This window comes from Photinus pyralis, unplaced genomic scaffold (genome assembly GCF_008802855.1).
Source record: "Photinus pyralis isolate 1611_PpyrPB1 unplaced genomic scaffold, Ppyr1.3 Ppyr1.4_LG6, whole genome shotgun sequence".
NCBI lineage: Eukaryota > Metazoa > Arthropoda > Insecta > Coleoptera > Lampyridae > Photinus > Photinus pyralis.
The window spans coordinates 27,506,197-27,529,319 of NW_022170663.1; the positions used below are offsets into that span (position 1 = coordinate 27,506,197).

Genomic DNA, 23,123 nt, shown 5'->3' on the forward strand with positions numbered 1-23,123 from the left:
CCAACAAGAGAACGACATTTTACCCTATATAAGAACCGGTTACTTAGTACCTATGTCATGTCATGTGAAGAATGAAATCGATAGACAAGACAAATTTTACGTTGATAACGCATTTTCCAACTGTCCACCTTGGCTTATTTTACCATCACCAGACTGCACCAGACACTATAACACCCCCTCAAATGAAACCGCATTGAACTGGGAACTAGGATGTTTTCCGATTTTCCACTTCCTGCGTTCCACCAAAAAAAGCTAGGAAACGACAATTATCGATAACTATTGATAATAATAATCCTTAATTGTCGATAATAATAGATTATTATTGACATCCGTCGAAAATTGTCGATCTCTGATTGTTATTGATTAATCGAATAGCGATAATTATCGAGAGAAAACTATGGATACTTTTTCCTAAATCCTATATCGATATAAATATATTCTCAATGCGTACACTCTTTAACAATTTTGGTGATTTGGTATTGATATTGATAATTTAAATAAAAACAGGATGTTTTGAAAAATATTAAAACAACTACATATAGGTATTCCGTAGTTTTTTGAAATCAAAGGTGATCAACTAGAACTAGACAATAATCCTCAAAAATTTGGTACGTCCTTCAATAACCTCAAAATTATTAGTTTTTAATTTTTATTACACCATGGTTTTTAACAGAAACGGTATTAAGCATAATAGTATCTAATTCACGTCAACCAGCGTATAGTAGGTTGTGAATTGTGATAATATTTTATAAGTGTCCAATTCTTATGTAAGATTAATCAGTAGATTATCGATTTATCGACCAATCCTTTAAAATCACAATTAATCGATACATTTTTCAATAATTTTCGATAAATTATCGATTAGTCCAATTTTAAAAAATTAATCCATTATCTATTAATCGATAATTGACGATAAGTTATCGATTAATCGTTTTTTGGAAAGCACTACTTTTAATTGACTAATTTATCGATTAAACCATAATTTTTTTTAAATTTATCGGTCGGCAATTAATCGCGATTAATAGTTTTTCTTGCACAGCACTACTTCCAATACATTTTCTGTACCTACTCTTTATCCAATTTAAGCAACATGCTGCTAATAAACTCAGGATGTTTATTCAAAAATAGTTAAAGCAAATGTCAACGTATAATATATTTTTGAAATCAGAAAGAAATTTATTCAATGTTAAAAAATATATAGGGCGCTCCATTAAATATTTACTAAATTTGCATTTCTTACTAACTTTGCGATAATCATTTGTTTGCTTATATTCACTGGCGATATTATACGATACGGAATAACCCTGTACACCAAATCGGTGCGGGAGAGGAAATGTAATTTTTAGCAATTTTTGGCCGCGTACTGCTAACTTCAGATCTTTTTGGCGGCTCCATATGGAAGGCTATGCACATTGTTTTGTATCGTATTCGCACCGAAATCATTTCGTCAACAAAAGCTTTTGTTCTTAAATTGATGTGCTATTGCAGTTACTATCTCTGTGCGTCCGTCCGAGACCTTAACTGTTCCTACAATGTTTAGTACATTTTTACCACCCGCACTTTCGTAAGGGAGGCATTGCATAGAGGTAAAAAAATGACCACCCACTTTTTTGACCCCAAGTACACGTTTTGAAGCACCAGGAATCCGAATCAAACAAAAACTCGATGATATTGGTTTGTCGGTCCGTTTGTCTGTTCGCCTGTACTCTTATTTAACCGGCTGAACCGATTGGAATCAAATTTGGTACAGCTTTTAGACAGAACGCGCATGCGCAGGTGGTATCTGCTACTTTTGCTAGTCGCAGCAAATTTTTTGTTGTACTCTAGCACCTGATCCAAGAAAAATCTTTGTGATAAATCTGCGCATGCGTACATTGTCAACTTTTCTATTATAAAGATATTCCTTTGAGATCCGCGCTTTAACCATAAAAATGCTTGTATTTATTATATTATTATTATTTTTTATTATACTATATTTATTATTCGTGCGCAGCACCGTTACCACAGCTAACGGCCGCACTTATTTTCTTTTGTCTACATAAATAGCCTGTTTGTGTTCCTATACTACTTCAGGAGATACCGAACTCTTTGTAACAGGTAGTTGCACAACTAGGACTGAAATATCTGCTCGTACTAATAATTCTAGTTTTATTTTTAAATGATATAACAAATATCTATTTATTTATCACATGCTTGGATAAAGAACTAAATATACACGAGTCAAATACAAGATTTTATCCACAACCGCTAAATGACTAAGTTATTAAAACCCGATTAAAACCCTGATCGGTTTCCCAACATGGGTCGTGACTGTTAAGGACACATACACATACGCGGTTACGCGCGACGGAGGGCGGTGCGATGAAGCGCTTTTTTTCCTCACAATGATTTAATTAGGCAAATGCTCACTGGTGCGAAGCGCGACGCGGCGTATGAAATCAAAGTGAGCGAAAAAGGTGCTTCGTCGCGCCGCACTCCGACGCGCAGATTGTTTTCATAAAAGGGGTATCGGTCGTGTGGTATTCAATTTCACAAAAAAGTGGTACCCGGTCGCGAAAACCGCAAGACTGTATCTTCAAAAACAGCTGAGATATACTGCAGGCTCCATCAAAATAGGACACACTGTGCAAGCCGAAAAGAGTTAAGCAGGTAGGATTACAAGCAATCGCACATATTTGAACCATGATTTCGTAAAGTTTTTTTATAAATTTTTTTTGGCGTTTTGTATTATTTGTTTCGCGGTAAACAGGTGTAGACACTATTTATCATTTTAATAATTACATATATAATGCTAATAATATTTAAATTATGGTTCAGTGGTAGAGCGTTTGACTATAAATACGGAGGTCGGGTGAATTTTTCATCTGTGGCAGAGATGGGAATTACCTTAGACCGGCAGTTTTCCTAATTAGTAAGGTAAATACCGGAGTAGTATAGAACAACTTAAGACCTTCTGCAGAGGCACCTCTAAAAAGCATGATGCGGGTCATTCTGTAATTGGGCGCAAGCCTGTTGAGGGCCAGAACAAGAGAGGGATAATAAATAAATAAATAAAGCCATTTGGTTAGATATATAAAATGTCATGCACTGTAATACATTGTCACATTAAAATGTTGAACTCGTTTCTTAACGAAAAATATATTAAAAATTAATTGTGATATTTTTCCAGATGCTCGAGAAAAAGCAAGATTGGATATTCATGCAGCGCTCCGAGATGCTGTTATTCAAGGTGATTCAAGTTCCGTACAACAGTTGGTTACATCTCTGGCAAAAGATGCGGAGTTAATAATAAATATGGCACCTAGTGGAGCAAACACTCTACTATTCATGTATTGTTTCCATTTGAATAATTGCCTTACATTGATTTACTGTTAAATTTGTTTAGTGCTGCACAGACCGGAAATAAGGATATTGTAAAAATACTTTTGAATAATGGTGGTGATGGAAGGTATCATCCTGTAACGAAATACTCTCCGTTGTACATAGCATGTTACCATGGTCACAAGCATATAGTCGAAATGTTGCTCTTGCAATTTCCGGAATTAGTACAGGTAAATGAGGTTTGCCACATTGGCGTGGCGGATGGCTTGGCAAGTTATTTGTTATAGTCTTCACCTTGGTTTCACTATCATTTGCCATAAAACCATGCCGTCATTTCAAGGGTTTTTGCAAAACAACTTTTGTTTATCATCATACATGCTTAAAGCTTTTCACGGTTATCCAAGAATGAGAATATTTATGGATACAAACTATTGTTTATGATATGCCTTGTATAATGTATAGTGATAGATGATTAATAAAAACAAAAATGTTCAAATTAAAGTTGGTTTTATAAGGTAAAAAAATGTTTCATTGTTTATTAACACGCAAAAAAGGACTAACTTGCCAAGGCATTGCCTATTTAGTATACTAATTTGTGCCCAGTTTTTATTTTTTAATTTTTAGCAACATACAGTTGAGCGCTGGTTACCAATCCATGCTTGTTCAATTAATGGTCATTTAGGAGTTTTAGATATGTTATTTCATTTTTTATATCCTTCACATGTCCTCAGGAAGTTCAGGTAAGTGGCGTTATTTTGATAGTAAAAGAAATTTTGAAAGGGATTAAATCGAGTACCACTATATCACAGTTAAAATTTTATTATCAACACTACCAGATCAAGGATCAAAATTATAATTAAATGCACGAGTAAAGAATACTAAATGTTTCTGTAAATTAGGAAACAAAAAGTAGAGTTTTCATTAATGTCGAATACTAAAGAAGTACGGATGTCTAGAGTGCACTTTACACATGGGGTCATATGAATAAAAGGGAGCACTGATAAAATTTCAGTAAGTAGTCACATGCTTAATATAATAAATTGATTTGGCATTATTAAAAGGTGCTACTGTTAAAATTTTAGCAGGATCTGTCCAGAAAATTACTTCTGCGCATGCGCAGATGCGCAGAAGGATATGGCTTACTGGTCCGAAAATTAATAGGTATCGTCTCCAAGTGGCAAGCAATATGCTTCCAAATATTGACGCAATTTATCCCATTAAATTTTGCTAACAAGCCGGCCAACAACAACTACAACAATGAACTTTTTCCTGTGATGAAAACAAAATTTAACCTACCCCCATATATGGGTGCGGAAATGGTAAAAGTGAGCCAATAAATTATCTTCTATAAAATTAGTCAGTGAGGGTGGTAGTTTAATTACTACAAAATTATTGTTGTTAGTTCATAATCAATGCGGAAGCTGTGATGAGTTCGTTATAAACCTAGGTTGGCGCAGATTCGATCCAAGTTCTTGACATGTGGGTTTCACTATGGTTAAAATTGCATAACAAGTATAAATTGTGGCATACCATGTGCAGAGAGAGCACATTAATGATTTTAAATGCAGTACAATGTGGCTTGTCGAATGTTGTTGAATGTTTTATCTTACCAACGGATCCCTCCTTTACACTTTTCATTTTCTCTTTGTCGGTGCTCTCTTACTTCTCGAAATATGTGATGAATTATAAGAAACCTTAGATGGATGAACAGGAGTTAATGAATCACAATTCCTTTTGTCGAAACTTAAGTACCTACCTAGAAATACACTGGGTTAGTAGAAATTAATCTGGAAACCAGGAAGAGGGCGTCGCTTTGCTGGAAACAATTGTTACAATATTATTGTAACCATAGCAAAAGCTACCGACCCAGTTAAATTAATCAGCTCAATAATAAATTGGACAAAACATGACGGACATAGAGCATATGATCACACTCACTTTTACCCACTCCAAAGCATGTGCCTCAGAGATCTATAGTCCATACGCTGAGCAATGTAACATAAGTCATTAAGTCTTAAATCAAATGTCATTTATACCGCGACCGATAGTTGTATTGAATATGTACCTGAAATGCAATGTAAAAACCCGTTCCATGCGGGCGAAAGCTACTAAAAACAAACCTTATGGAAACTTAAAAATAATAGGACAATAGCTTTCAACTACCTAAGAGTCAGCGGCTCTCAATACAATTTGTACAATTTGTTGTATGCACACAAACTTACACGAACAATATAACTAATGAAACCATTGGACTGTTTTGGCATAGTGGAGCTTAGAAAATTCACCTCTATTCTCTAATTCCTGAGCCTCACTATCCCTCAGTCCACGGCAACCCTCTGAAATCCTGTTTGCAATCTTGTCACAGTTTCTCACCTGTCCATCTGCTGTGTAAATCTGTAGTTTCGCTGTTAATAGTGTCTCTTAAAACTGGTTTCATAATATATACATATCACATGTTTATATACCGTTGAATTTACTTTATCCCTGTTTATGGTTCCTGGTGTTTTTAGCGCATTTTTGCAAATTTATTTGTAAAAAGTAGCTTTTAATCTCACTTTGGCTGGCTGGCTGGCTGGCTGGCAGCAAATGTGGGCGCGTAGAAGAACTCTTGTAGAAAGGCAACGGGTGTACGTGTATCTACGGGGCCGTGAAATTTGTCAACCTTAGGGACATGGCTACATGATGTGGGGTTGGCGACATCTGGGCGTCATCCTCGAGCGTAGTATACTAACGTGAAGGTTTTTCAGTTTTTTTCTATCTTCTACTACAGTTTTGGTCCGATTCTTTTGAAATTGGTGTCGTCGGAAAGATGTTGTAAACGCGCACAACTCCTGCGTGGCGGAATTTTGTTTTTTGTCCTAGGGGCGAAATTAGCGACCTTTTGCGAGTCGCGCGCTCGCGTCTTCGAGAAGTAGTTAACTTAGGGCGCCTTTTACCTTCCGTTGCGAACTCACGCGGTTTAACGTTTCGTAAATCTCGAATCGCTGTCTCTCTTTCTCGTGTCGCCAATAGAAGTGAATTGCGAGTGAACGGGACGTCGGAAGTGGGTACCGTAAAAGAGAATGTGGTAGCCCGCGACACGATTTCACTGATGGTGGAGTCAAACCTTCAAACGCGAATTGCGGGTGAACGGGACGTCGGAAGTGGGTACCGTCAAAGAGAAAGTGGTAGTCCGCGACACGATCTTACTGATGGTGGAGTCAAATCTTCAAACGCAAATTGCGGGTGAACGGGACGTGGGAAGTGGGTACCGTAAAAGAGAATGTGGTAGCCCGCGACACGATTTCACTGATGGTGGAGTCAAATCTTCAAACGCGAATTGCGGGTGAACGGGACGTCGGAAGGGGGTACCGTCAAAGGGAATGTGGTAGCCCCCGACACGATCTTACTGATGGTGGAGTCAAATCTTTAAAAGCGAATTGCGGGTGCACGCGGAAAGTGGGAAGCGGTTAATGAATGTAGTAGCCTTTGACAAGATCTGTTATTGATGGTTGAGTCGAAAGTGGCTAATAGAATACTGATCTGCCACACAAAAATGCGCTGAAGTCCCTTCGATCTCAAACGAGGACTTTGATAATTTTTTGTATTTGTGTCATATTGTCAACTAACAAAAACTTATTTTTAGGGACACAACTGGTAAATGGGAGTATTATATGCCGTTTGATATTAACGAAAGAGATGCGACTGGACAAAATATACTTTATGTCGCTTGCTTATTAGGAAATAAAAAATTGTTAGATATGATTTTAAAATTTAAAGTAAAGGCTGCTAGAATTAAAGAAGTAAGGGAGGTTTCCTAAGTAAAACTAATTTTATGAGTGATTTAAAGGAGGAAGACGACGAAACAACGCCGAGTTCAGAAGTACAAAATTTAGTTAGTCCCACTGGTCGGCGTATTTCTGATGGAATTCAATCAATTATGTCTAAACTGAGTTTGTCAACGGGAAGTTCTTTTGATCGAGCATCTGATGTACTACATTTAAAGTAATTGCTAACAATTATTTAAAATTTTTTTTAGAGCGATAACAATTCATCGATGGTTTGTCCATTGAAGATTGACATGTACTGTAATAATAATACAGAAACGGCGTTACATGCGGCAGTTAAAGGAAAACATTATGACATTGTTCTTGCACTTTTAAATTTTGGCGCAAATCCGAATATAATTATTAGAAGTTACCACGATATTAATGACGATATTGATATTTTTTATGTTAGTATTGCTTATAAAGACAGGGTTCACAAACTGTGGGGGATGGAAGTGTAATTTTGGAAAGTGGACGATGCTGTATTGCGATATTAGGTTGTATCACATAAAATAGTGGGTTGTGGCTCTTGAAAAAATTCATTCTAATTTTTTAATTGTAGCAGCTAAGCCCATTAGTTATTATAACTGATTCACCTGCACTATATTCACAGGAAAAACATATTGCATACATGCACTAAACCACTCGCATAAACATCTGTCCAGGTAACTCGGGTATAAAATTTCTCAAGGCACATTCAGCATGTGATATCATGAAAAATCTCGATAAAACTTCAATTTTGGTAAATTGGGAAATACAGCAGCCTTGGTCACTTCCACAATTACAAAGAATGATTTAACAAATTTTGAATTAGCATCTGACATAATCATGGGCACGAATAAAAAATTTATCATGAGAACTTTTATAGCCTGGGTCGTAATGTGGGCTCGATTAAACACAAACCTAATCATTTACAGACAAAACAAATTTATTTGACAAATTCAATCAATAAATCTGAAATTTAAATAGGCACTCAGGGCCAGATCACAAATACCACGTACCTACATGCTTCGATTGAAACAAGTTAAAATTAAAAGAAAATTCTAATTACCTTAAAGTTTAATCACCTTTAGCAACTGGCAATACTACGATTCCCTTCAAATCAATTGAAAATGTTTTTGAAACTTCGCTTCTTTCTCGTTTACATAAACTGGCTTTGATGTAATTACAATCATTTTTTGGTGGTGGTTTCTTCGTAAACGTGAACAATGCTTTTGCTTAACTTGAATTAAAACACTCACTTTTATAACGATGTATTATAACTCTTAAATACTCACTAACTTTCTTCTGCAACAAGAACTTTACCATTATATAGACTGACTGTCTTTTCAAACTTACCTTTGAAAAATCCCACATTCAAAAGTGTTTTATGATTCAGAGGTTTCTACAACATGTTTATACAATTTCCAAATAAATACATTTCCATGCCTTAACAGTTACCAAGTTGGAGTTTGCATTTTTTTTTCTTTATGGTTATTTCAGAATATGAACTGTTGTTCTGCAGAAGAACTAAATTATAGTCAATCAACGGCTTTAGTAGAAGCGTGCCGCAATCGTGACGTTCCATTAGTTGATTTGTTATTAAAATTTGGTGCGAGAGACGACGAATGTAAGGCAATATCTCTTACAGTTCAAAATAAGGATGAAACATTGATTGCAAAATTACTGTCTGTGAAAGTAAGAGACTCGTTTATCCGTATATAAATTTTACTTTTACTTTTATAGGCGCATCCCGATCCAGAATATAAAATTAATAAGAAAGCGATGACTGAAAGCATAAATTCGCCACAATTTTCAATATTTTCAAATGTTACCCAGCTCACTTATAGTTCTTTGTTTCCCAATACCCCTACTATGATTAATTGGCATAATCAACGTTGCCATTTATCACAGATACGATCTCAGTGGCTCACCGATGCCGCATTGCATTTAAATCAGAAGTTGAAACAAAATCCTCGCAGTTACGATATAGCTCTATATGCCATAACTCGATTGGACATATCGAACAACAGCTTAACGTCGCTACCTTTATCAGTATTCCAATTATACAGTTTGAAGTACTTAAACGTAGCTCAGAATAAGATTGAAAAATTACCTGTACCGATGGAGTCACCGAAGAAAAACAATCGTAGGAAAAAGGGAGGCAAAGACGATTTGTGTTACGGATGTCCTGTACTAGAAGAATTATACATACAAGACAATAGATTGGATCACATTCCGGAGGCTATATTTAAGCTACCTGCTCTAGTTACAATTGTTGCATCGAATAACAAACTGCAACATTTGCCGTATAATATGTGGCAAGCTCCCAAATTAAAAGAACTGAACTGTGCATTTAATCTGCTAAAGGAATTACCTAGTAGTCCTGCTGATGTAAGTTTTCACTCTTAATGTTTCATTTGATTGGCATTACATTTTTGTTGCTTTATCATAAGTGTATCTACCTTAGAGGCGGAAGACAGTCTGCTTTTCTGTTCATTTCCATTCCTTCCCATCATTTATTGTTTGAGTTCTATTTTACTTATTATCTTTGTAGTACAACAAACTCTACCACAATGGAATTCCTGTTATTTCTTTCTTGCATGAAACCAAAGCGAAAATTCACAAAACAAATATTTAAATCCCAGCGCTATCAATTACACGAAGAAGTAGGCTAAGAAGTTCGCGTCTTTTCTAAGAAAGTAAAAACTTCTTTTGGGGACTTCGTTTTAATTTCTTTTTTGGGTTTACCACCTAATCAATGTGTGAATCACACACATTTAAGAAAATCAAGAATTACTTTTGAGTCAGGATCCTTTCCTCATCATGAGTACTGTGTTCCTTTTAACTTTATCCTTTTCCAGTCTTACATATCTACCTTTATTTTACTTCTTGTTCCTGTTTCATTTGCATTGCACATTCTCTTTTCTTATTTTATTTGTAATCTGTATTCAGCAGTTATTTTTTGAACATATGTTTCAGAATCCCAAGGAAGAAGCTGATAGACTGAGTGTTAGTTCAAGTGATAGTCAACTGTCGATCTATGCAGAAGCTGATGTAGAATCTGATATACATTCGGATTTTGAGAGTGATTCTGACGACTTCATACAATCAGTGAGATATAGGAAAAAGGACAAATGTCTTCGGTAAAAGTTGTTAAACGTTAACTATATTTTTAATTCAAGTTTCTAGGCAAATGGATTTGGTTAAACATCACATTTGGAGTAAAAGTGTTGAAGTTACTGAACAAATTTTGCATAACGATGAATCAACTATGGAGAAAGCGTCACAATTATCAGCATTGAATTTAGCTCATAACCTCTTTACGAGTATACCTGTTGTTCTTCCATGTCTGGCGGTTAACCTGACCAGGTTAAACATGGCATTTAATACGCTGCGATCGATGTCTCATATTACTAGCTATCCAAGTTCTTTAAAACAACTTGACCTCAGTCACAATCAGATCACCTGCTGGCCCAGTTTGCCTCAAGTGGAAGCACATGATACAATGGAGTTGGCCAATTTGGCATGTTACTGTGGAAGCGGCAATAAGGATAAATTGTCATCACTTGGAAATGGTATTCTGTAATATGGAATATATTCAAATAAATTTAGGTAATTTAAAGTTCACAGACAGTCTGGTCAATCTATTCGGAATATGGTACTTCAATCGGTTTGTTCACATCGACGACACCTACGTTTGGATAATTTGAGAACGCTAATATTGGCAGACAATCATTTGACACGAATTCAATTGGCTACCGATGACGATGGTGATTTTGTTGAGGATGAAGATAGTGAACGGGTACAGTTTTTTTAACGCTTACCTACATTGAGCATTTACATTTAATTTTTAGAGTGTACTTACGGCCAAAGCTCGTCTAATGTTTCCCAACATATCTATGCTTGATGTTACCAACAATAAATTAAAAGAAATCCCAGTTAACATTTACGAATTAAACAACTTATCTGTACTAAACATCAGCGGAAACACAGGCAAGACATCTTCTATTCGAATATTGGGTATAGTACCATTCTTTAGGTATTACCGAGTTACCACCTCAAATGGGCCTATTGTCACGCCTTTGGAACTTAAACACGCGTGGTTGCTCTTTACAAGAACCACTAAAATCTATGATCGAAAGTAAAAAGTATAAAACAATGGATATTATCGGTTATTTAAAGTCGGTGCTTGAGGATGCCAGACCTTATGCGCGAATGAAGTTGATGATCGTTGGCGTTCAGGGAATAGGCAAAACCAGTTTATTAGATCAGTTGCGCCAAGAAGGGATATCACGTAAAAAACCGACAGAAGTAAGTTTTCATACCATCACGACGAATAATCAGAATCTTTGTACCATGCTGTATATCTTTCTCATGGAGAGCATGAAGTTTTGCATGAAAGCCAAACTTAGTCATTGAAAATGTGAAAAAAATATTCCAATTGTAGCTCTTAGTCGGAGAACAAAAGTGGTCAGAAATTAATTTTTATTCATTAGAAACTCATAATCTAACTATACTTTTTCTCAAGTCCGTATAGGTCCTGATGAGCCGTCAACGTTCGACCATTCTTGTAGCTTGAAATTTTTAGTTCGGCAAGCATCTGCTGTATGAATGACCATTGTCTTAGCAGTCATGACATTAAACGTGGAGAACTTGTGTTCTCTTTGACTATTAAATTGACCCTCTGCATTTTCCTCCAGTGTTGAATTTTGAACGTATTTTAAGGCGGATGCAGTATGTACAGATCCTTCATTACAAAAAAACAGAAAAGCTCACTCACGCCCATGTATCCATTTATTGAACTCTGCCTAATTCAAGGAGGGGAGGGGATTTTTTCAGTACTTTTTAGTTACTTTTTTACAGATAGGGCTACGTAATGGGCCTGCTCATAGTTGGTATTGAGAAACCCTCTCTCTTCTTACTGCTTTTATTGTAAAAATTTGATACGTCAAAATTTGAATTGATACCACATTTTTCAAAGCTGTAATCGAAATAAAATGTTGTTGATACATGCTAACCTTTTAGCACTGGGCTAAGCGTATGGGAAATAAAAATATAAACGTCAAAACATCAAGAGGTATGAACATGTCTACTGTGGGCGTAGACATTGGTGATTGGATATATGAAAAGAAAATTCGAAACCAATCTATCCATGGTCCAGTTATATTTAGAACTTGGGATTTTGGGGGCCAAAAGGAGTAAGCTTTATGATCCCACTTTAAAAGGGGCTCATTGTTTTCTTTCATAGATATTACGCTACGCATCAGTACTTTTTGTCAAAACGAAGTTTATATCTTGTCGTATGGCGTATAATAGACGGCCATAAGGGCATCAATGAAATACTACAATGGCTGGTAAACATTCAAGCGAGAGCACCTAACTCTCCTGTGATAATTGTTGGTACGCATTATGATGTGGTTCAAGAGACAAACCCTAATGTGTCTGAGGAATATCAGCAAGTTATTAGGGAAAGGTTTATTAACATAGTAGACGCTGAAAAATGTGGATTGCCTAGGGTGTTAGATACAATTGAAATCAGTTGTAAAACTAGGCACAATTTGAAACTGTTGTGTAATTTAATTTACGACACTGTCTTCAGTCTACGCCCGCCAGGTAAGTTATTTATTGATTTATATCGTTAATACTTTTAGCACTGCATGATTGTGATACGATAGCTTTTCCAAAGGTGTGATGAAAAACATGTAGGTTTGTCCTCAAATTTTCAGAATTGAAAGATGTAGCATTCTTGGAAAATTGTTTCGTGGTCTAAATAAAGCACACCTAGTTTTGTTACATCTAACATCTTCAGGCCATATGCTTAAGACAGTCATAGGGTTGAGATTAGAGTTGTGGTATAGTGAGAAGGCGACCTCTGCGGTCAGGGAAATTTTGCTAATTTGATGATGAATATGGTTGATAATTGATCTAGTGGTGGGTTGGTTTGGAAATTTTTTTTTCTAAATGACTGTGTTTTCTGTAACATTAAATTTATTGCCGAAGTTGGGATGGAAGGTGCATTAATCACTCACGTTCATAATTTTTTGTTGTAGACATTTTGCTCACTCTTCTATGATAGCAGTCCCTCCTCCACAATGTTCTAAATATAAACCTCTCGCCAGGAAAGATTGCCGGTCATAGAACACTTGATCCTGGTTTACAATCTATGTTTTTCTAAACTTGTGAGCGACTTCCGGGATAGTATTGTGTCAATATTGAACGAAAAGACTTTTCGTTCAACATTAGCATGATGGTATGCCAGAAGTCGCTCGCATCTTAATAAAAACAAAGATTGTAAATCGACACAAGGTGTGCTGTGACCGGAAATCTTTCCTGGCTAGAGTTATAGATGTTTTTGTAATCTTTTTGGTTTACTGGTTTACTGGACTATACAGATGGTGGTTAGAAGCTGACCACTAAATTTACTACTTTGTGAGAAGATTTTCGATACTAGGCGCACTAAAACTGCCACAGAAACACTCGCTGACAAGTTCAGGAAACCCCCAAATGAAAATGTTTTTAATTTGGCTGCTACAGTATCCTCAAACTTTCTGCAAGTACCATGAAATATGTGCTACGCTTATATACGGAAACGCTAGAATGACGCGTCGCAAAATGATTTTTGAGACTTATTAGAATTACTTGCTTTGAACAAAGTGAACAAGTAACACGCTCTTCGAAGGTTGCCATGTTTGTCAATGTCAGTGCGCAGAAAAAGCCTTACGAACTGCAGTCACTGATTGGTCGGGCGGGGAAGCATATTTGCAAACGGCAGACGCGTCCGCTTAATGCAAAAATTGACCCTTCCCCACAACTATTTCGGAATGTGAACCCAGTCACGAGTGAATGTGTGCCATAATAGTCTAGTGGCAAAAATTTTCGGCTTGCAACCGCGGCGGGGGGTCTGATTCTTTGCATGAAAAGTTTTTTTTTTCCAAAAATGCGTATCGTAATTTAACTGAATTGAACGTTGGGTTATTTGTAAGTTTAAGATTGCCTTCTTCGTCTTTAAATAAACAAATAGGGTTGACTGTTCCGGCTGTCTGTAATTTAGCGTAAACAAATTTACACACTCTATAACCGTCTCCCGTTTGTAAAGAAACACCACTTCCACAATAAAATCATCTTCTTGGTGCTTCGTGTATCACACTTCAACTAATGGAAGTTTTCTTACGAAAATCACGATCGCGCGCATTTATTCCAACACGCAACCGAAATAGATAGAAAAAAATGTGACACCATCGACTCCCCTAAAAAGCTTGCATCGCTCTGATTTGCTGCTTAATAAATGTTTTTTCGTGTTTTATCCAATTATGTGGCGCGACAAATCACAAGATCAAGCCGGATCTGTGCAAACTTATGATTTGTCAAGGCTTTGAAGTGTGTTTACGAGACATTGTGAGCTTTTTCAGTAGAGGATTTTTTCGTATACAGCATTAGGAGCAAGAAGCCAATACACCCGCCCAGGTTCTTTTTGGAAAGGATATTCTGAAGCTTTTCATCTTCTCAAAACGTTTCACTGTTTTAACAGAGAGTTCCTCCTTGTTGCCACAAATGAGTGTCATATACCTGCATTGAGAAACTGTGTCTTGTTCTTTTTTACACAGGTTGTTTTTTAACCACATCGTTTTATTGAAAACCATGCGTGTGTCTCACTTGTCTCTCTTGAAGTTCTGGCAATGAGTTTTATCAAAACGTAATCTGGTTCTTCTACCTACCTTGTCTTGCTACATAGCTTAGAGTGTCTCCTCTTAAGGAACCCTTGAGCTTGTCGATATATTTGACCCAATATGTGAACCGCGGATTTTGCGACAAACTGAGGGTGGGCTATCTAGGGAGCTGCTCCCATCTGGGGTTATATACAGGCTGATTCAAATTCTATGGGGATCTCGGGAACTGTAAGAGATAGATAGGTAGTTTAAGTTTTGAATCTTAAAAAATTCTAACTACTTTCGGAGATATCCGGAAAACATCGAAATTTTGCAAAATCGTTTTTATTTTTTACTGAGTGAATAACACATTATTATGGCCACTTCTTTCTCTCTACAAGATGGTAGTTTCAAATTTTAAATCCGACATTTTGTCTACGGTTGACCATCATCAACTTTGTTTTTTCTTATGGAAGTAATTTTTACTTTTTCTGCCAGTTGAGAGAATTCAAAAGAGAGTTCAAAAATATAAACATCACAATTTTTTTAAATTATTAAAATATTTTCTTTTTTACCTAGAAAACGTTGACTTAGGTAGTGTACGTACGTAGTTTCTTGCGTTTTTACGAATTAATAGTGCTATTTAGTGATGTTTACATTTTTGAAATCAGAAAAAAATTCTCCATCAAATGACACAAAAAGTAAAAAACAAAGTTGATGATGGTTGACTGGAGACGAAACGTCAAACTTAAAATTTAAAAATGGCATCTTGTAGAGAGACAAAAGTGGTCATAGTAATGTATCATTTATTTCAAAATATTTTTTTAAATAACTTCAGTAAAAAATAAAAACGATTTTGCAAAGGTTCGACTTTTTCCGGATATTCCGAAAGTAGGCGGAATTTTTTAAGTGTCAAAACTGCATTTTGTTAAGATCAAAATACGCAACTTTGCCAAATTTAAACTACCTACCTATCTCTTACAGTTTCCGAAATCCCCATGGTGGCCCTTGAATTTGAATCACCCTGTATAAGATTCCCTGGGAGGACGGCTCCGTCCACGTGGGGTGGTTCCGTCTGTTAGGAGGTACTTAATTACCATAAAATAATGGAATTAAATCGATCGGAGAATTACACTTTAAGAAATGTTGCAAAACACCTTCTGTGCCTATTACGGACCTTTGTGGTAAGGAACCACTCAACTACAGGCAAATATATACTGGGTGTTCAAAATTGTCAGATAGTTCGGTACTGAATAGGGTGCTTTGTTTCACCTTATACTAGACTCAAAAATTAGTTGCAAAGGGATGTATCTATGCATTTTAGTCCAGTAAAATTAGACCTGAAAGGGGGAGTACCTCAAAGTGATCTGGAGAATGCTGGAAATCGTTCTGAAACCATAACATAGTCTTAAAAGCGAATAATCTGAGTTTGTATCCCTTCAAGTGTTGAGGATAACCGTGCTCCAAAAACTATGAAATTTTCAGACTTTCTTCAGTTTTTCGGTAATCATCCCTAAACAAGGCATCTTAGCGAAAACTATACCAAGTGACAAGTTAAAGAGCATTAATTTCTGCGTCGACTGAGCCCCTCATCTTTAAAACAATTTATAAGGTAATCGATGGCTGAAAAATAATGTTTCCATATTTGCTATAATGTACCATTTGACGAATTTCTGTCGTCTATAGCATCCAATTGAATTTTCCTTCCATTATTTAAATAGTATTTGATCTATGCATTCAATAACATACCAGATTACTAATACTTTCGAACTCATACTCTACTAGGGGTGGCTTCCCACTTATTCCTAATACAGTATGACTTAATTATTATACTGATACTGAATCATTTTGTAGGAAGTAAAGAACTACTACTGGAGCAAAAAGTGCCCGCTACTTACCTTGCCTTAGAAGATGTTGTTAATCACGTTGCTATGGAGCGCCGATTAAATAATCTAGATCCTGTTCTAACTGCAGAACAGTATCGCACTACTGTGACTAACGAAATGCAGTTGCGATGTAATCGATCGTTTAGGGATTGGGCGGAACTGCATCAAGCAACCCTCTTCCTCCATGATAATGGTATCGATTCTGGTGTTCTTAATCACGAATTTCAGTTTCTGTTTTAAGGTGTGCTGCTTCATTACGATGACGCCACTTTAAAGGACTTGTATTTTCTCGATCCACAATGGCTTTGTGATATGCTAGCGCATGTTGTTACGATAAGAGAAATAAATCCTTTTGCAAGGACTGGTATAATGAAATTAGATGACTTGAAGCATATATTTAAGTCAAATAATATCGGTTCACTCGACACCAAGGATTATATAGTTAATTTGCTGAATAAATTTGAGGTCGCGCTAACGTGGGATTCCAGGACTTTGTTGATACCATCACTGTTGCCATGTGAGGAAGATACATATTTAGAACAGTTACATCCGGGTTTGTGTCACACTACTGTTAAAGTTAAGGTACCATTGAGGTCACGTGGGTGGGCTGTTAGAAATAAAAAAATGATGGTGTCTCCCAAATCTGTGTTGTACAACGAATGTAGTAAGAAAGGAAAATTTGTAATGAATATGCCGTCTACGTCGCACGCTTCCAAAGGTAAAAATTATCCTGTTCATTCGTCTCATTTTTCTTTACAGTTTTAGATGAAACAGAACCAGAAGTTGCTCGATATCAAATCATGTCTCAGCCATCTGGGAAATCGATTACAAGATTATTATTGATGTCATATTTTCCATCCGGATTTTGGTCTCGATTGATGTCACGTATTTTGGCAGATGATTCAATCATAGATATAATTAGATCATTCTTTATTTTACCCAAAGACATAGCGCAAGATCCGGAGATTGCAAAAATATTAGAGTTAAAAGCAGAATGGGTTTTGTGGCAAACAGGTTTACAGTTGAAATACGGAGACAGCACTTTATTTAGAATACGTGAAATTTTGAGCACATCAGGATCGTATTACAGACAGCTGAAGTAAGTTGGAATTTGCATTGTTTTATTTATTTGTTGTTTTCTAGGTTTAGATTAAAGCAAGATGGTGTCTGGTGCGATGTCGATTTACATAATACCTCCATTTTGGAAATATATTTTCCTGTTGACTCTTTAGTGATTAAGCCAATGCAAAATGAAAATGGTAGCCTTTCTAAAGGCAAACTTCAAAGTGAATTGGTAGTCGAATGCACCACCGAATCCACTGCCCAGCTTCTGGCTCTTGCTGTTGATCATATTGATATACTCTTAGAAGATTGGTATCCCACCTTAGGCACACGATTTGTACATACATCGGAGGGAAAATTTTTAATTACTAGACTAGTGCCTTGTCCAAAATGTTTGTCTTTTGTTTCGGAGAATGACTTGCACGGTGATCTTTTTGATTATTCTCAAAAACAAATGTTGGAGGTAAGTGTATCAATTAATATTGCTGCGTGTAATTGCGCCACCCACGCCATTGGGTGTGGTCACTACGCCACCCATAAAGCACCTGTCCAGTTAGCTCAAGACGAATCAAAATTGAAACTTAGAATTTAAATTTTTCAACTTGAGAGCTTAGATCAACTTCCAATTCCAAAGAATTTATTACACAAATATTGATCAACACCTGAAATAAATCTTGAGCAACAATAAAAAATCTGACATGAAAACTATTTGCGTCGCACAAAGGATTCGAATAACCACAATTAATTAATTGACAACAAAAATTTATTTCGAAACACATGAAACAGTTAGAACCAAATCCCTCAAAAAAAGAAAAGCTTACAAAGTTTGTTTGGACATAGTACCCCACACGCAGGTTGTCGATAATTAAAAATAAAATTTTTTTTAAGTTACTTAGTTTTTTTTTCACTAATTCAAATAATCTGGTCGTACAAGATTTTCCATAAAAAGGCACACACAAAACCCTCCTTGACAGCTTTCGGAAACTTCACTTTTTAAATAATTAAAATTGGTTTGTTACAGGATTTTCATGATCCACCTTATCATCATCAACACAGAGTGCGTAAATCCCAAGAGTCGTATACATCCGAATGTGATAGCGGCGTTGGCCCTGATTCAACAGACAGCAGCAGAATGCCTTCAGTTGAGGGACATCCAAACATGTACTCCGAAGATACGTCTAATAATTTAGCAAACCATATCAATTATAGTTGGATGGTGGAAGAGTGTATTTTAGCGGCCTATGGAAACAGATGCGTTACGTGTCCAACGCATTCGGATATTCGCTTGTCATTGATCGCCCCGGATGTTGTAAGTATTTTCTGTCAGTCTCTCTGTCATAATTAACTATTTGAAGATATTTCTGGATTTGGGCGAACGATATTTAATCAAATCGGAAAATATTAAAAAGGGACACCTACTTGGTCGTGGCGCTTTTGGTTTCGTTTTTAAAGGGACTTGCAAAAATCGTGGCACAAATTTAGTTATTGATGTTGCAATGAAGATGTTACAACCTGTACATCCAGGGCCAAATGCAAGACAATCTGCCGTTATTGCTTATAAAGCAGCGCAAGGAAAATGGGATAGAGATCCATTGCAATATGCTTGTAAAGCGTATTGTACAGCACGGCAAGAGTTGAATATATTATTATCTTTACGCCATCCTAATATCGTCCCATTTGTTGGAGTTTGCAATAGTCCTTTAGCTTTAGTTCTTGATTTGGCTCCAAAAGGGGCCTTAGATTTAGTACTGCGTCATTATCGAAGATCTGGGGCTAAAGTAGGACCTTATGCTTTGCAGTCGATTATTTTGCAAGTAAGCATTTGTATACAAGTGATTTAGTGTGTTAAGGCTTGTCTGTGTGTAGGTCGCAAAAGCCATTGAATATCTTCATCGCCAGCACATTATTTACAGAGATTTGAAATCGGAAAATGTACTCGTTTGGGAGATGCCCCCACCCTTTGTTGATCATCCTGAACATGCGATTCATATTAAAGTAGCTGATTATGGTACATAGATATTAGTAACTTGTAAGTGATATGCTACTACTTTAAAACTTCAGGTATAAGTCGTCTGACTTTGCCCTCTGGAACAAAAGGATTCGGTGGCACTGAAGGTTTTATGGCACCTGAAATAATGCGTTACAATGGTGAAGAGGAATATACAGAAAAAGTCGATTGTTTCTCGTTTGGAATGTTTATATATGAATTACTAACACTGCATCAACCATTTGAAGGGCACGAGTCTGTAAAGGAGTGTATTCTAGAAGGTGGTAGACCACCACTTTCTTACCGAGAAACGTTGTACCCCAGTTACTGTTTGGATTTGATGGTGCTTTGTTGGTCACAGCAACCAAAAGATCGTCCGTCCGCAAGTCAAATTGTATCAATTGCGACTGCACCTGAATTTATACATTTAAGTGATGTAGCGTCTTTGAAACATGCGGCGGTGGTTACTGCATCTGCTAGTGCTCCAGTTTCACATATTACAGGTGAGTATCTGTTCTCTTTTTTTGCAAATGGTTTTAAAAACTCATATAAAACAAAATTTAGTAAACATATATATTATAATTACATTATTTAAAGGGGCTTGTTAAAATAAATGTAGCCTATTGTTTTTCAAAATTTTTGTGCTTGTGTTTATTACTTAATTTGTAGAGGATGGGTTATTTGGTTCTGAAATGTGGCTGATGTGTGCCAATTCGCGAGTGGATTTATTACTGGCTTCGAATCGAGGATGGCTACAACACCATAGTATGGTGTTACCTATACGACCAACATCAGTTTGTACAGTAGGGAATTATATGTGGATAGGTGATTGTGTCGGCCAAATACACGCGTACTCGTAAGTATGGCTTATAATTAAAAATAATTTGATCTGTAATTTGTATATATCATTTATTTTATTTTACTTCTAAGCAGCAATCTCGAAATAAACAAGCTTTGCATGCGGCTTTGTAACACAGCTATTTTTTATACACAGTTATAATAATAATAATAATGATAATGCATTTTAAGCATCAAGTAAATAAGCGAAATTTAGTTTGAAAGAATATTCAATGCTGTTTTGCCACTTAACTCAGAAAGAGATAACAGGTTTGCGTTCTTAAATGTACTATATAATATAAAATGGTACATATCTTCATAACGAATTAAATAAAATTTGACAATAAATTAATAATTTGGCAGGCTTAGTAGCTTCATTCGGTTTTTTATACATAGGTAAATATAGTTGAGATCGCCTTGTTCATGCCCTTTTGCAACGGTTTCTAGAGCCAACAACACTGTAACGTGTTGACTCATATGCTTGAACACTCGCCCTTATCTTAACGCGCTTTATTTTTAGAATATTAGTTCTGTTCTCTTTCATAATAACACATACCTATAATATTGTATACCGGTAAACTCGATTTAACAAAAAATCTTTGACTGGTTTGCCATTGACATAAAGTTTGTTGAATTTGTCACCTCGCTTGACGACCCGCTGTGAGCCCTCGTATGGTGACGAGATAATGTTGGTTTAACTCGGTCAAAATTGTTCTTGTGCTTGAGATACACAAGTGTCATGGAGAAATTCTCCAGGAAGTCTGGGTGGACAACCATAGGTGCTGTAGCAACTAAGTCTTACTGAAAGTTATTTATAGCTGAACATCAATGAAAAATTGACTTAATTGGCGACTTCAGCGAGGATTTTCCTTTTTGTCTATAGACCAGGGATGGCCAACTTTGAAAAGTAGTAGATATTTTTTAACAAAAACATAAAAATACAATCTTTTCTAAGAGTCCAAGTTCAAATTGTATAAAAGCTATAGACGATGCCTTTTTCTGTTGACACGCTCAAATCAGAGGTTTTTGATTGGTATGAATCGTAAATTGCCGTGTTTCTACAAGTGTGTGAAGTGTTGAATCGCGAGTGGTTGTAACTCGTTATCGACGAGTTGATGGAGGACGCTCCAACGCAAAAGTCGGAAGCGTCGGCATATGGTGATAACTTAGCGCTTTTGTTGCTGCTTCTGAAATTGACGCCTGTAACACAGTATTGACGAGAGTTGCATGGTCTGGGCCACGTTACAATGTGACGAACTTCGGTAGTAACTCCACGCACAAATGGCATGAGAAATTAAATAAGCGGAATAATGATTAATTGATAACAATCTAATTTAAAAGAAAAGTAAATAAATTTACAAATTATAGTCACTTATGGCCGTTTGTACCGACTAATTTAAGTGGAGCTTAGCTTAAGCGTAGCTTAAAATCTATGGCAACGATTATTGAGACAATGGTTGCCATGGATTTTAAGCTACGCTTAAGCTAAGCCCCGCTTAAATTTTTCGGTGCAAACGGGCATTTAATCATGTGAGCGGACGAAAGTAGTGGCAGTCGGCGGCAACCTGGATGTGATGTCGGCGAAAACAGCGTAAACGGTAACTCCAGAAATCGGACGAATTCAGCAAAAAAACTAAAACAAAATTATGACGAACATCCTAGCGGGAATGACAGCAACAAAACACAAATTATTAGCATTATTTACGGGAAAGCAAATGCAGGAAACCGAAACAATATCTCCTTTCGTATAATTAATGGAACAGGAAGTAGTAAAAAGCTTACCTTGCAATAAAACAGCGGTAGAAATTACTGTGCAAGACCAAGCAAAAGCTGTAGATACAGTGCTGTATACTTAATGTAAAAGCAAACATTAAATGGTGTGAATGTATAAAAAATTTATGGCAAAGCTCCCAATTACAGAAGTTATGAAACGTCACTTGCGAAAACACAAAACATAACTCAAAACAAAAATATATAAATTCCAAAATAAGGAGAGAGAACGTAGGAAATTCCGAGCCGGTTGGCATATTTGTTTTTGTAGTCCGTGGACTAAATCAACATGTTTTGTCATTCATTTAACGGACTAAAGTGCAGGACAAAAAGTGACAGTACACACTGAATTGTCAAACACAATTTAATGATAATGGTTACCTTTATATGTTCATTTTTATTCTTACACCATATTATACACTTATTATACCGTTTTCTATATATCTTTTTGAATTTGGAAGGCAGGTGGTTTCCTTATAGCTTGTTCTTCAGAGCTTTAAACTATCATTTGTACGCCGTAGTTTTAAACTAGAATCTTTAAATCAAACTGACATTTATCGTTATACGGCACGAACTTAAAAGTTTGTGTTATACGGTCACAATTTGACATTACCAGGTATATTGATCCTACAATCAATCAAATTTTTTCTTTCAAATTTGCACTTTAACATTGAAATTGCCATAGCTAATTACCAGAGTACAAAAAATAGCGTATATTCCACAGGACTAAATTGCGTCCTGATCCCTCGGGTGCTTCTTCTGTACCCTCGGTATTAAAACACACCTTAAGGTCCCTATACTCTGTTTTTTAACTAGGAAGACGGAT

At 36.3% G+C, this 23,123-nt stretch overlaps 1 protein-coding gene and 1 long non-coding RNA gene across 3 annotated transcripts in view; one reads left to right on the forward strand and one right to left on the reverse strand.

Moving 5' to 3' along the window:
* The window catches only part of LOC116173693 (leucine-rich repeat serine/threonine-protein kinase 1-like), a 38,331-nt gene that overhangs the window by 6,626 nt on the left and 8,582 nt on the right, over nt 1-23,123 (forward strand). The window contains exons 4-27 of one of the 2 annotated variants that reach the window (XM_031491343.1): nt 3,170-3,329; nt 3,386-3,551; nt 3,946-4,061; nt 6,947-7,103; nt 7,151-7,291; nt 7,340-7,534; nt 8,610-8,804; nt 8,853-9,500; nt 10,089-10,252; nt 10,299-10,684; nt 10,733-10,911; nt 10,964-11,102; nt 11,149-11,420; nt 12,135-12,307; nt 12,358-12,722; nt 16,610-16,834; nt 16,883-17,359; nt 17,416-17,740; nt 17,785-18,166; nt 18,725-19,012; nt 19,059-19,517; nt 19,570-19,711; nt 19,765-20,193; nt 20,360-20,546. In XM_031491343.1, the coding sequence (XP_031347203.1) occupies nt 3,170-3,329; nt 3,386-3,551; nt 3,946-4,061; nt 6,947-7,103; nt 7,151-7,291; nt 7,340-7,534; nt 8,610-8,804; nt 8,853-9,500; nt 10,089-10,252; nt 10,299-10,684; nt 10,733-10,911; nt 10,964-11,102; nt 11,149-11,420; nt 12,135-12,307; nt 12,358-12,722; nt 16,610-16,834; nt 16,883-17,359; nt 17,416-17,740; nt 17,785-18,166; nt 18,725-19,012; nt 19,059-19,517; nt 19,570-19,711; nt 19,765-20,193; nt 20,360-20,546 (6,370 nt within the window). Of the gene's footprint in view, nt 1-3,169; nt 3,330-3,385; nt 3,552-3,945; nt 4,062-6,946; nt 7,104-7,150; nt 7,292-7,339; nt 7,535-8,609; nt 8,805-8,852; nt 9,501-10,088; nt 10,253-10,298; nt 10,685-10,732; nt 10,912-10,963; nt 11,103-11,148; nt 11,421-12,134; nt 12,308-12,357; nt 12,723-16,609; nt 16,835-16,882; nt 17,360-17,400; nt 17,741-17,784; nt 18,167-18,724; nt 19,013-19,058; nt 19,518-19,569; nt 19,712-19,764; nt 20,194-20,359; nt 20,547-23,123 lie in introns of both variants that reach the window. The other variant, XM_031491342.1, reaches the window with a different exon arrangement.
* On the reverse strand, nt 8,133-8,610 carry LOC116173696. The gene is made up of 3 exons (XR_004145974.1): nt 8,466-8,610; nt 8,405-8,414; nt 8,133-8,349 (listed from the first exon to the last, which is right to left on the reverse strand). It is a non-coding gene; the product is annotated as an uncharacterized LOC116173696 (long non-coding RNA).